Genomic DNA, 15,567 nt, shown 5'->3' on the forward strand with positions numbered 1-15,567 from the left:
GAAAAATTATAATATTGTAAAGTTTTCTTGATCGAATATTCACTTATTTAAAACTTAATTTGCGCCATGCAATAATTCCCACCACAAATAAGCCATAATATATTTACTATATTCTTTCATAAAGAGGGACATATATAAAATAAATGACGCCGAAAATATGAGCTCGACAGAGAAAAAATACTTAGTTCTTTTTTTAGTCCAGATACTTTATATATGCAAGTTTTGTCCCGATGTTGGGTCGGACTCGTCGGAGTGGACAGCCACAGCCCAGAGATTTCTTGGGCTAATAAGCTCAATAGTACACCTAATTTATTTGCTCTTTTTTTTTGTCTTTTTACTTTTTATTTTTAATTTGCATAAGTTACTTTATTCATACATGCATACTACCAGACATATTAATATAATTTTTATATACTTTATTTATTCATATATACAGACCGCCAGGCATATATATAATGCATCATATATATTATTTCTGCATCACCATGTATGTTTCCAATGCGATTCTAGCTTTTTCATATACGTTTTGCAGGAAAATAAGAACAAAGATCAGATGGGCAGTTCTGAATCTGATAATATACTGGAGACCAGAACAAGAGAAGCTCAAAATCACCAATCGAGATATATATGCTTCTTCTTCTTTTTCTACCGAGGACAGTTATACATATATGGAGATTTAGTCAATTTTCAACGAACATGTATAGCATTGCTCTTCGATTCCATCAATTTTTGGACAGTTTAATACTGACTGACAATTACGGATCATTTTTTTTTTCCGGTTGGAACTGTCGTCAATACTTATCATATCAGTACTGATATAAGTTATGTTATTCCTATATAGCTATTTAAGATACATAATATTGGCCAAAAAAATTAAGATAAATAATATATATATATATATATAAAATAAGACATTTAACAAATCTCATGATATATATATATATGTATGTATGTATGTATTTTATATCAGCACACAGAAGGAGGACATACTGACATAGATCGAATTATAAAAAAAAAAAAAAAAAAAAAAAAAAAAACAGAGATCGGGTTCTGGATCAAGAAATAGGGAATATTGCCTTCAATCGTCGAGAATCTTCTGCCCAACCCCCCATGTGAAATTTGGTTCGTCCATATATAGAGATATGGAACGACTTGATGCATGCCCCCACACCGTGCCCACTTCAAAATTTTATAACAAACGAATGATTTGCTGTAATCAAATAATTTTTACATCAAATAGCAGAGTTTCTCATGGGTTCAAATTAATAGGCAAAAACATATCATGACTACAATATATACGTGCATCAACTATTCATGTTGATATGTAGAGCATCACACTTTAGTCACTCATAGCTCATAAGGAAGATCTCTATGCTTTCTTTATCGTTTCCCTCGATTATAACTACATTATATATGTGTCATGATCATTGGTCGGAGTAGCTAGTCTTTATCATCGATACACAGTTTAGTGAGTAAGAGAAATTGATCAAACGGTCTGAAAACTCTCGTTTGATTAAATACTGGATATGGAAATAACATTTGATGGAAGCAATTAATTTTACGTCTTATTATGAATGGAAAGAAAGTCTCAAACATGTATCAACGTGGTTAAACGATTCGGCGCTTGTTTTCCTTAAACAATGTATTGAGTTTGAGTATTGTAAATAGAGAAAATTCATGTTGAAAGAGTTTTACCCTTTTGTGGGCTGATCCGATTTGACTAGATTAATCGGGATTCAATTGAACTTCTGAATACCATGATTCAGATATTAAAAAAAAAAAAAGTCTCACACATGTAATGTCGACGGGTCAATATCATCAGTTATCTTGCTATTTTTGGCTAATTATTGGCCCTAACTCCTAGGACCACATACCGTATGATAATAACATCGGGAAAAAAAAACAATGATTCGATAAGGTCTTCACCTATTGATATATAGGTATGGTGGTAACGCTGTAAAAAAGAAAAAAAAATTGCTTGTACATAAAGCCGATGCATGCATCTACGACTCTCTCAATCGTTATTAAGATGATCAATTGCATGTTCGAACATATGCTATGTTAATCAAATGTCGTTCTTGGCTTGTTATAAAGTCCCTCTATCGGGAGTGGATCTCCTTTGTCATCGTTTTATTTGAATATAGGTTAGACTTTTAGGTGATTGATTGATAGATTAATCGCCATTATAGACAATAAGTTAATAATGTTACGTATTTCCGTCGTGAATTTTCGGTGCTTTTGTTGTCTTCTTCCTCATACCGGTGTTTGTGCATGTTGTTTGGCTAATATCTATCTCTTGGAATTCGTATCTGCTTTATTTGACAAGAAATGGGCAAAAAATTTCATCAATATAACTTTTGTTCAATCCCCGTATGACTACAGTCTAGTAATTATTTTGTTATTAGTAATCAGTTAATATAAGGCTATATTCCTCCCCTCAGTGTAATTTTTTGGTGCAATTAATTATTAGTTGCATGGTTCCTAATAATTATATACATACATATAGAAAATAAGCCACGTGCTTCCTAATTATTGATTAACTAATAAAATTCTCACGATTCTCTTGTCAATGTTATGCGATGATGAATAAGTAGGCATCCATCCATCAAAAGAAAGGGTAAATTATATCAGAGGTACAAAATATTTTTAAAATGTATCGCTTCCGTATAAAATGTTTAAAACGTAATAATTGAGCATACAAAGGTTAAAAATGTTACGATCAAATACATTCTGTCTATTCCAATGGACACCTTAGTTAATAATGAGGTGGCAACTGACTTGTAAGAGATTTCTCACATGAATTAAAATTTAAAATAAATAATTCAATTTTAAATAATAAAAAATAAATATATACAATTAAAGAAAAAAGAACGAGATCTCCCTCAATTAGCGGAGGGAGATCTCGTCAAGTCTAGGGTGGAGGCCCCCCTACTAGCTACCGTACCCCTGATCGAGGTTACAGGCAAGGTCAGAGCTCGCCGACGACCTTAAATCCTGAGGGGGCACCTTTGCCCCCGATTCGAGAGTCTCCAACGCCGGAGATCTCTCAAATCGGAGACAAGGGTGTTGCCCGTGCGATGCCACCCCTGATTCGAGGTCGCCGGTGGGCTCTAAGTCTACTGGTAATCTCAATTGGGGGGTGTGGTCGCCGGTTGGGTACCCCCACCTCGATTATGGGCTTTTTTTCCCTTTATATTAAAGAAAAAAAATTAGAGAAAGGGGTCAATGCTATCGTTGTAGTAGTGTTAGCAGTGGTTGCAAGAGCACCGTCACGGTGGTGCTACCAGTAGTTGTAGGGGCGTCGTCGCGATAGCGATTCTACTGGTGGTTGCAGGAGTTCCATGGCTTGTTGTTCATTCTCATTGGGTCTTTTCAGGTTTGTACGATGGCATTCCGAGGTCGGGAGGCTGTTGCTCTGATTTCGAAAGTTTCGATTATTGCTCGGTTTGTCTTGCTCATCGATTGAATCAATGGGGTTTGAGTTCTTCCTTCGACCGTCGGTCTCGTCGATTCGGTTATCGTTGAATCAATTGGGTTACTCTTGGATTATTGTTCGTGGGGTTTGAATTATTGTTATTCTTGGATCGATTCAGTTTCAAGTCGTGAGCGGGCGACGGCGGCGGTGTCAAAGAGTGGGTGTCGATCCTGCCGTTCGAAGTCATCCCTGCCAGCTGGTCGAAGTCATCTTCGCCAATCAATTTTTTTTAAGTCATCTTCGTCGATTGTTTATTTATTTTGCGATGTCAGCATTTTGGTAACGGTGTCAATGAGGAATTGAATGAATGTATCTGATTGCAACATTTTCAATCATTTTGTACTCAATTGTTACGTTTTAAACTTTTTTGTACCAAAGTGATACATTTTCAAAGCATTTTGTACTCCTTGTGTAATTTACCCTCAAAAGAAATGAGCAAGATAAGATAAACGAGTAACTTGAATGCTTAAATGGGGATTGTCCCTGCCGACCCCCTAGTGTGAGTTTTGCAACGACTATAACTAGGAATCATATGTTCTTTGGGTGCAGAGTTACTAAGGGGGATCTGATGCAGCTTATTATGCCGAGTGAGTCATGTTGGACGACCAACAAATTGGAAACTTGAACTTCAATGGATTTCAAGCTTGAATGGCAGGTCACTTGATGCTACTGCACAGAGAGTCATTTGGACCATGTACATATACGTAATATGGAACGAAAAGAACTCGAGAATATTTGAGCAGAAACCACCAGGCGTAGCGGATTTAGTGCTCCATGCCATCGAGTTTTTGAAAATGAAATTGTTATCAATTCCAAATATACAGTTTAAGTTGTCTAGATGTTCTATAGCTTAAAATTTAGGGTTATAGTACTCTCTGAGTTTGTATCATGACGTATATGGATTGTTGTACAATTTTTTTGCTCAATGAAAATTGCATCACTTATAAATAAATAAATAAATAAAACGAGTGTCAATAGTATTATCTTTCTCTATTTCTATCACTTGTCTAATGAAACAGTTTAACTGCTAGGATTTCTTTCAATTAATTATGCCTATGTAATTGTGAGATATAAAACTCCATATACAGTTAGCCCTTTATCGGAAAAAATCCTGGCAGTTTAGGTTGTATGGTACGATAAAGAGTAGTTTAAATGGAAATTAAGATGCAGGCAAAAAATCGCACAATGTGTTTTTATTCTTTTTTTTATTGATTTTTTTCGATTTTCTTTAAAATTTTTAGGACATTAAAATATTGTAAATTGGGTTCCTGAATTTCGGGGAGCAAATTGGGAAAAAAATTACTAAAATGAAAATTTCTCCAAAACAAATAATTAATAATTGGACCCGAAATTATTAAAGCAGAACAAATACATTCCCATTTATATACTCAAATAAAATTCGCGAGTTATGACACTTACGGGTCCCAACCTAATAGAATAGCAGCCAAACAGAACCTGAACCAGAAAAAACCGGTCGGCATGCTTTTAAATTATAATTTGATCCTTTGTCTTACTTTTTTTTTTTTTTTTTAAATTCTTTATATTTGTTAAATTCGTTAATAGGAACCAAAGAAAGAAAGACCAAAAAAATTTGACTTGCCATATAAATGAAGTACAATAGAAAAGTAATCTTATCTATAATCACAGAGGATCTTTCGTTAAAAAGATTTAATTATGTCCTAACATATTGAGGCACCAAATTGTAGCTGTAAATTAGTATTCATTTTTTACTTTTATCGATGCTTGGTCTTTTATATCGAACACTGATTATACTGGATACAGATAATCGGTTCTTATCCTATTAATAATTTCCTATTTCCTTCCCCCTTTTTTTTTTTTTTGTCATTAGTCAATATCCACCCCATGAAGGTCAAGCCATGAAGCAAAACTTGCCTAAGAAAAGATCCTTCCCCCCCCCTAATTTTGATATATTTGAGTGGAATAATTTCTTAAGTTGTTAATTAATTTAAATTTCTCTAATGAAGCCTGCTCCATAATTTTTTTGACAAAAATTAACATATTTATATTTTATGAGAGAAAAGTTGGAGTAGCACACGGTTTTCTATTCTATGGAACCCCAAATAATTTATACCCACATGCATGAATTTAGTGAAGAAAACAGAGCAGCGGCAGAAATACCATTTTTTAAATTAATTTCCTTAATTTGATATAATTGGCATGCACGAGGCATATATAGTTTGTCATCAAGTGGCCGCCAAAGAGAAAGTGACCCAAGGACATGCATCATCTTTTATCTAATTCTCATCTTTTATGGCCTAGTAGAAGGTGGCCCAATTGACTTGCATCATCTTTTATCTAATTCTCAATGATAATAATTGATGATTAAATAGTTGCAACGTATTAAATTTACTTTTTATCAAATCAAGTATATGTATTCTTGTGGTCTCCCTTAAATTCAACGAAGGTCAGCTGCAAATTCTCGGCGGCCATCCTCGAAATTTCTGGGCTTAAATATTAGCTGTTATCAATGATCAAATCCGCAACTATATCAGAAAAATTAGGAGATTGACTGGGTCGTAGAGGAAATTTCCTTCTTTCGGCTCTAAAAATTTAACATGTAATTTTTAATAATTAATTAATTAAAAGGGCCTTTTCAAACTTATTTGGACTCGTGCGAAAAATATATTCTTCTCTGTTTATTCATTTTTTCTTCTTCCCACTTAAAAAAATGTGATTAAATGACAGGCAAATGCATGCAGTATGAAACACTTTTTTTGGGTAAACAGATATATACTAACTCTCCCGCACACGCGTAGCTCGTGCACGATTGCTTTCATGTTTTTATCAATCTTGATTTTGATTCTTATGGAAAATTTGTAGATTTATGAAAATTATAATTTATTTTGTCGATATTTGGCAATTGTAACTAATTAAATAAAATTATTAATTTTTTAATAGAAAGAAAGAAGACAAATTTTTAGGATTTTTTTCGTAAAAATATGAGAATAAGTAGGAAGGGGGTTTTATAATAAGGTCAAACTATAGAAGACATAAAAATAGTTACAACACGAGACTCTTACTTAAATAATAGTATCAGAAATATATAAGATATAAGATGAGATGAGATATAAAATAGGATGACATATGAGATGAGAAGTACAAGATATACAAAGCTAAAACAAAGTAAGAAATTGCATTTAGTTTTGAGTATACCGGAAAAAACAAAGGAAAAAGATATATACAAATCAAAGACAATCTATGAAAAGTGAAAACTTTTTTTTTTGATTTTTTTCTTGGGTAATGTTTCTAAATATGAAGCTGCAAGCAGATATTCCTTGATGACTTGTTTCGACTTATATATAATTTATTGGGTTAATAAAAAAAAAATATAAACTTTTCGTATTTTAATAATTTTAACACGAATTTTTTTCTTTAACATAAAAATATTTGAACTTTCGATTTGATAACAATTTTAGTACAATGTCAAAATTTTCATTAATTTGGACGGAATCGAGACCACTGAGAGCGCCGACAACCCCAATCAGGAGGAAGGCGCCAACGATCCCAATCGGGGTGATGGCTGGAGTCGTGGCTCCACCCGCCGAAATTGGAATAATGTCCAAGTTCAGGGTTCTTCCGATTATGGGGAGTGGGAGCCTCAATTCCAGCCATCACACCCACGATTGGGGTTACCAGTGCTCTCTATAGTCTTGATTGCGTCCAAATTAATAAAAAATTTGACGTCGTACTAGAATTATTATCAAATCGAAAGTTTGTGCATTTTTAGATTGAGGAAAACAGTTCGTGCTAGAATTGTTAAAATGTGAAAAATTTGTGTTTTTTTTTTGTTATTAACCCTATGATATTAAATGATATCAAAACCTAATATGTATATTAATTATCCCCACGTGCTCTAAATTATCCTTACTCTTATAATATTTCATCTTCAAGACGATGATTTGGGACATTATGAGTGTGCCCTCGGTCCTCCACAGCATGATTGATCTTTATTATGATCACGCTTTAAATGTTATCAAAATGAGAGTATTTTAATTAGTTGGATGAGCATAACATAAGCATGACATTATTTGTCAAATAATTTTAATGGATGGAGTCAGCAAGATAAGTATGAGTTTCTTGAATAGCAATAAACCAATGAATTGAAAAACAGAAAGCCAAGATATATTGGGAGCTGGAAACATCAAAGTCCAACTGTGTGAAGCCTTTTGGTCAATTTGGATAAGGAGGATGGAGATCTAAACATGAAAGTGTCCGTTAAAAGTTCTAAAGATTGTCCACTTTAATTTGTTTACTCAATGATCCTCTCCACTGTCACTGTTTCAGCTAAGTACATGCAAAACTTGGGCATATTCAGCCCCCCCCCCCCCCCCCCCCCCCCCCCCCCCCCCAACCAAAAAAAAAGGAGCAAAACTAGGGCACTGTTCCAAGCTATAATCTATAATTTGTATAGACTAAATGTATACCCGCACGTGCGGAGTTATTTATTGAGTAAATACAAAAATTTTAAAGCTTTAATTTTTATTTATTTTAAGCCCGAATAAAATTACCATCAACTAAAAAAAAAAGATATATAATGGCCCGAATAAGTTGCGTTTTCACAATATAATCAAAATAAATTACTAATAAAAAAATGACAACTTAATAGAAAAGGGAAGAAAGTAACGTTAATTTTAGGAAGGAAGAACTGGAAGCGGGGAGAAAATAGAAATGGTGAGATGAGTGGGAAAATGAGTTAGTGGGTAGTGACATTTTACTATTTTATCTTTCACCCATTGATTGTTATGAATTCAAGCATACGGAGTAAAGGAGATATCAAAAAGGAAAAATTAGACAATAACTTTGCTTCTCACTTATATAGTAATATAAATATAGGCGATGCTATCACGGTTGGCTAAATAAACAATCGCCATGGTTGTTTTATTTTCAATCATTAGATCGGATTAGGGTTGATCTGCACCGTATACGTGTCCAAATTCTTTTTACATGAAAATTCATCCCTCAATCTTTACCTTTCAATATTTCTGACTATGCATTTTCTTGACAACGCCTGGTTGCTCCCATGAAGAGCTCCAATCCGATTCAATATTAAATCAAATGAAATCTACCATCTCAATCAAATAAATAAAATTTTAATTTATTAAAAAAATAAAAAACAAATTATGAATTAATAAATTTGGATATCTTTGTAGTTCCTATCCCCCGTTTCAATCAACAAAATCAAATCAACCCACCAATCTTTAAAATTCAATCGACACTTCAATCGGATACCGAATTATCAATTGACAATTCTCTCTCTCTGATTGTTAATTTGGGGGCGAAGATGTAATTCTGCACAGCTCATTGAAGGAATAAGGAATTGAGAGAGGGAGAGAGAAGCATAGGATCATAGCATTCTGGGAATTCGACTTCACCATTGCTTCGATTGCTTTCTGCCTCTATGTACAGATGAAAGAGTTATCAAATGAGGCTTTGATTGGAAGGATTGGTTTGTATGTACGTTGGGGTTTTTTGGTTTAATCTTTAATTAATTTGTTTTGTTTTTATATTTTATTTTTGGAAAAAATGTGGTTTTGTTTAATTGAACTTGTATGTTTGATCTAGAAATGAAATGAAGCGAGATTGATTTACTCCGGTGCAGCAAGGAGTCATGGAAAAGATGTGTGGTAAAAAGTATAATAAGTATATTAGTATGAGTAAGAAATCTTTATGTTTAAAATATATTGACATGTGTATGATCCATATTTTATCTATTGAAATCTAACTATAATGGTTATTTTTTATCGATCGTCGTAGAATCTCCAATATATGTATAAGTATACATTGTACTTCTCCTTGCAATTTCAAAGGTATATATTAAGATATGTTGGTCTGACATGCTATTTCACGTTAATATATTTTAGAATTGTTTTTTTTTGTTGACTTATTTTTTATTCTTATACTGTGTTATCTGCCAAAATTAATATTAAGTTGGCACTAAAGGCAATATAACAAAAGTATTTTATCAATATTACCAAAAAAATAGTAGTTATAAATATATTTTTTTTCAGTTGAAATATTTATAAATAAATAGAATCTACTTTACCCCTTTAGCTAAAAAAAAAACAAAAGAGGATCTTAAGTGTATCGACTGTATGTTTACTCTATTTAAGGTAAATAAGAGTATGCGTAGCTTGATCTTTATCTTGTGAACTCTCTCTTTTTTTTTTATGAATTAAAAAAAAAAGAGAAAGAGAGTTCACATACATAAGGTGATGTCCCTTATTTCGCGAAACATATATATCAGGCAGAGCTTCTCATCGGCTTTTTATTTGTATCGTGACCATCGCGGTCGACATATGTTGCATCCCTTGAAATTTACACAAGATTTGTATCTATTATATCATAATCTTGCCTTTCTCCAACACGATTCTTCTTGTTTAATTTCCTTGATTACAAACAAATTGTTAATTACTTGATAAATTTCTAGCTTTTGATCAATTCCTTTTTTTTTTTAATTCAATCACTCGACTCGAAGGATTCATGAAGTGGCCATAAATTTTCTCTCTGATTAAATTTTGTCCTCATTTTCCCGTTCCCATAGTCCACATGATTACCCGCAAAAGCATTTTGCCCTCCCCAAAATAACAAAAACCACCATGCAAGGACAAAATCGTAATAATGCTAACGGACGGTTTCTCAGCTCCAAGATAGCGATATGGACATGTGTCCTATGGTGATTGCCTGAACATTCGGGAGATTTCGGAAATTAAGTCGGATCTTGACACGTGTCCAACAGCAGGCACGCTTTTGACCGTAGGATTCAGCACCTTCATGGTAACCCCATGCAAATGGGAACTTTCACTAGCTCTGCCACATATAAAATGGTAAATTATACTGGTAATTCAAAAAATTTTAATAATATATCAAGTTTGTTTAAAAAGTTTTTTTTGCTATTTGATGGCATAAAATATTTCAAAGTTGTAACACAAACCGCCATTTCGCCATTGACGCCGTCAAGCCGACGCTGATGGTTTAAAATCGATTTTTGTGTGACGTTACATGATGATGCAAAATGTTTTGAAGTTGTAACTTAATAGTACAAAATGTTTTACGTAAGTTACATGATGGTGTAAAATTTACAGTCTTGTAAATGACGGTTTGACAGCGTCAATGGCGAGATGGCGGTTTGTAATATCATGTTACAACTTTGAAACATTTTGTACCATCAAATAGCAAAAAAAAAATTTTGGACCAACCTGATACATTATTAAAATTTTTTGGACCACCAATGTAATTAATTCTATATAAAAATGAAAAATTATAAGATTATAATCATCGTTATCAAGGATCAATTATTCTACGATTCAGGTCGAAGATGCTTTCATGTAAATTCCCTCACCAACCGCACGTAGATAATTTGTCTCTAAGTGGTCTTAAAAATGAACCAGTGCAAATTTGTATACCAAATAAATGTGAATTTCATTTCGAAATGATTGAAAATTGTCATTAATTAAAGGTTTGATGTACTTTCGCAAATTTAATTACCATAATATGTATATATATTGCCTTGTGGAACGGATATACTGTCCCCTATTCATCAAAAAAAAGATATATTGTCACCGTTGTCGCTCTTTCTGTCTTAGCAGAGGTTAAGGTTTAGGCGGTCGAAGGATATCAGCAAGTGGTTACCGCGTGCAGGGATAAGCATGTAAATTCACACCTCAAACTGTCTATATAATGGCTCGCGGTGCAATGAACCAAAGAAGAAAAAAGCCAATCGTCTTCTTCTTCTTCTTCTTCTTCTTTTTCTCTCTCTCTCTCTCTCTGTCATTAAAGCTTCAAACTTTGAAGACGGAAATTAATCCTCTTGAAAGAGAGAAATTCCAGTGGGGAATGCGGAAGGATGATTGGCGGGTTTATCACACGTGAGTTGGGCGGGCGGGTGAAGACCCGGATAGGCGGCCGGAATTGCCACCGGAAACACGTCGAAGACGGGTGAACCCCCATTTCTCTCCGGCCAACCCTTCTAAACCTTTTTCCTGCAAATATCCCTTTCCGATAAAAGTTGCCGCCCCCCCCAAACAAAAAAAAAAGAGCAAAAAGAAAAGAAAAATGGCCGATGATAGAGGCGGCGGCGGCGAGAGCAACGCCAACTGCTCCTCTTCTGTTCTTCATGGGAAGTACGAGCTGGGCCGCCTCCTGGGCCATGGGACCTTCGCGAAGGTCTACCTCGCCAGGAACCTGCAGTCTGGGAGGGGCGTGGCGATGAAGGTGGTGGGCAAGGATAAGGTGATTAAGGTGGGGATGATGGAGCAGATAAAGAGGGAGATCTCCGTCATGAAGATGGTGGAGCACCCGAACATCGTGGAGCTCCACGAGGTGATGGCCAGCAAGTCCAAGATCTACTTCGCGATGGAGCTCGTCCGCGGCGGTGAGCTCTTCTCGAAGATCTCCAAGGGCCGGCTGCGGGAGGACGTGGCCCGGGTCTACTTCCAGCAGCTTATCTCTGCCATCGACTTTTGCCACAGTCGTGGGGTCTACCACCGAGACCTGAAGCCCGAGAACCTGCTTCTTGACGAGGATGGCAACCTGAAGGTTACCGACTTCGGGCTCAGCGCCTTCTCCGAGCACCTCAAGCAGGACGGGCTGCTGCACACCACCTGTGGTACCCCTGCCTACGTCGCCCCCGAGGTGATTGGAAAGAAGGGCTATGATGGGGCAAAGGCCGATCTTTGGTCGTGCGGCGTGATCCTCTACGTCCTCCTCGCCGGGTTCTTGCCATTCCAGGACGACAACATCATGGTAATGTACCGAAAGATCTACCGGGGCGACTTCAAGTGCCCGCCTTGGTTCTCGTCCGAGGCCCGCCGGTTTATCACCAAGCTGCTGGACCCGAACCCGAACACCCGAATCACCATCTCGAAAATCATGGAGTCCTCCTGGTTCAAGAAGTCCATCCCTAAGGCCGTGATCACCAAGGAGGAGATGGAGTTCGATAAGTTCGACGCCTTTGAGGAAGGGTTCAACAAGACAAACCAGCCCGAGACACTGAATGCATTCCACATAATATCCTTGTCGGAGGGGTTCGACCTGTCACCGCTCTTCGAGGAGAAGAAGAGGGAGGAAAAGGGGGAGCTGAGGTTCGCGACCACGAGGCCGGCGAGCAGCGTCATCTCGAAGCTGGAGGAGGTCGCCCGGGCAGGGAAGTTCAGCTTCAAGAAGAACGAGTCGAAGGTGAAGCTCCAGGGCCAGGAGCGCGGGAGGAAGGGGAAGCTGGCGATAGCCGCGGAGATATTCGCTGTGACGCCGAGCTTAGTGGTCGTGGAGGTGAAGAAGGACAACGGGGACACGCTGGAGTACAATCAGTTCTGCAGCAAGGAGCTGAGGCCGGCGCTCAAGGACATTGTTTGGACCTCCCCGGCTGCTGAGAACTCACTGTCCAGTTGAAAGATTCTTAAAAAAGCCAGAAAGGAGAAATTAAAGGTGTAAACTTTTAGGGGGCCTTATCATCGGATTGATGTTGGTTGGTTGGTTGGTTGGTTGTGATTGATTGTTCATCATTTTGTGTCATCTGTTGGTAATGGAAATCAAAGCAGGAGAGAGAGGGGTCTCGGCTCTGGTGGGTCTCTCAATTATTTTGGTCCATCTCTGCACATATGTTGTCTGTGCTTCTAATTCTTCTGTTGCTTTGTTTTAGCATCTAATGAGGATGATGTAGGATTTGTGTAGTTCAATCATGCAATATCATCAGCTACGCTGGTGTCAAATCTGGTACCCATGTGAAAACCTGCAAGTGGATCGGCAATTGTTTTTGTATTGCGGTTTCTTCTTCTTTGCCAGAGATTCTAGCGCCAAGGGAAATTATCCCGGACCCAGACAATTATGGCCACAGTCCAATCCAATGCAATCGGATGAGCATTGCCGCCCAATCCAACGTCCGTCATTCTTAAGACTGTTCCTTAAAAGGGATGGGTTAAGTTCCCGCAGTAGCGATAGCGACTTCAATCTTCGTATTACAACAACGTTTTGAGGGACCAAAATGCGACTTCTGCACTAAAACACTCTCAATTTCAGTTATCCTCGACATAGGTCTTAACGGTAGATTTATAGTTTAATTAACTCAGGATACGATTATGCTCGATTGGGTGTGTTATTCTGAAGCAACGGTTATGTGGGTCACTTGGTTTTCAATTTCAACTGTAAACTTCGTTGTTTAAGATGATGTGAGGCTGTGTGCGAGCCCACAGATACTAATAGACGTGGAGCTTTTCTTCGGCCATGGTTTCAGTTTTTATAGTGTGTTTGGTTTTAGAGTTGAGTTGAGTTTTAATTTTAATTGGATTGTAATGATTGTATTATTAAATTACCAGAAAAAAAAGTATCAAAAAGTAACAAATAGTTAAGAGAATTTAATATTAAAAATTAAATTGAATATAATAGAGTTGTATGTAGGTTTATGTATGAGATAATTTTTTTTACTTTGAATAGTTAATTTTTATTATGTAACGAATAGAGTTGAAGTTAAAATTTAAATTTAAAATTTAATTACGAACTCAAACTGACCAAATTTGTGGTCGTTTTCTTATCCGGGGAAAGCTTGTGGAGTGGCCTTCCATGAATTGGGTCACTGTTAAGTGTAAATTTTGTATTCATTCCCACCCATAAATATATATATATATATATATATATATTATAAAATTGTTGAATTGAAAAGTGACGGGGATGTTTCAATTCCTGTCTCTCAATTATTGTCCTCTTCCTCGATCGAGGAATGTCCCGTCCCGCGTTGGCCTCTGCAAATTGTGTGCCGTGCACTGGTCCAATATTAAAGAGTCCTCGTCAGCTTCTCATCAGATTGACAGAGCTTCCCTGCTAGAATTTAACGACACAGTAATTACGGTGGCACATTTGGCTGTCATGAATTACTATTCCCATGTCACCTGGAATTCATGATCTGCCGTTCAAATCTTGCTTGTTCCTGCTGGTCCGACGACAGAAGTTTCAAATGCAAGCCAACGCGAATTCAATCTGTCACGGGCTTCATTAAACGCTCCAACACGGGCTAGTTAATTGAGCTTCAGATCAGGTTCATTCCATTAGAGTCATTCTTTAGAACCGGTTTCTATAGCTCGTATGAGAAACTATCATTTGCACCAGCAACGCTCTCGTGGTGGTCTTAACTTACTGTGAAAACACTTGCTCCTGTGAAAGTATAAGGCTGTACGACAAGAGCGACCGGGGAGGATGAACATATGCATTTATCGTGTTCTAATTCCTCAAATAACAGTTCAAGAAGGGAATGCGACCATCTTGTAGATTAATTGGAAAGAATACTTCCCGTTTAGATAGATGACGGACGATAGATCAGTCAAGACAGCTTTTCTGGAATCAAGATGAATACCTTCGCTTCAACAGAGAGGACCAAGGAGTTGCAAGGTCAATTTCATCTAACACACAGAGGTGGAAGAGACAGAGAGTCATTATCCCGTTAGATGGCGAATAATATCAGTGATCGAGTTCAGGTGAAAGGAGGGAGTCATTTGGTTTTTATTTCGTTTCCAACGTCTTTAACACGTCTAGATCACTGTCGACAAGACAATTAATATGTACATAGTACATACATCGGCCGTGATACTTGCCAAATTCGTTTTCATTTTCTTTGTCTATGGGAACAAGAAGCTTATTTAACTTATAGCTCGCCGGTTGTCTTCTAGCGGTATCGACCATCGGAATTTAGACATCGCAATAAGTTATGGTAAGGCGTTTTGATGCTTACAAAGTTCGCTCTTAATTAGAATCTTGAAATTGGGTATAATTGAAAGAATAATTTCACGAAGTACTTATTAGAATAAATAAATAAAGAATGTTTACATGTATTAGATTGGACATAATAGAAACCAATTAGCTCCCTGAATTATTAGGAACAAATTAGAACAACTTTATAATAATTAGGAGGGTCTAATTATTTGTTTGCTGATTGACATCAGCTAGCAATAATGCAAAGAGATTTTATTTTCGCTTTGAAACAAAATAAGACTCTTATAATGTCTTATTACCTCATGCAAGAAAAAGATCTTCAACACGTCACATTTTTAATTTCCTCAAATTAAGTTCTTAAAACATAAATTAGG

The 15,567-nt window shown here is 36.5% G+C and overlaps 1 protein-coding gene across 1 annotated transcript; it reads left to right on the forward strand.

Annotated features, from left to right (window-relative positions):
- Positions 1–11,194: 11,194 nt before the first annotated feature.
- On the forward strand, positions 11,195–13,261 carry LOC116199380 (CBL-interacting serine/threonine-protein kinase 6-like). Its single transcript, XM_031529709.1, has one exon. It carries the CDS (start codon positions 11,549–11,551, stop codon positions 12,881–12,883), a length of 1,335 nt encoding a protein of 444 aa, XP_031385569.1. The 5' UTR covers positions 11,195–11,548; the 3' UTR covers positions 12,884–13,261.
- Positions 13,262–15,567: the final 2,306 nt, after the last annotated feature.

This window comes from Punica granatum, chromosome 3 (genome assembly GCF_007655135.1).
Source record: "Punica granatum isolate Tunisia-2019 chromosome 3, ASM765513v2, whole genome shotgun sequence".
Classification (NCBI taxonomy): Eukaryota; Viridiplantae; Streptophyta; class Magnoliopsida; order Myrtales; family Lythraceae; genus Punica; species Punica granatum.

Coding starts and splice junctions, on each gene's coding strand:
- LOC116199380 (XM_031529709.1), top strand. CDS start 11,549: ATGGCCGATGATAGAGGCGGCGGCGGCGAGAGCAACGCCAACTGCTCC.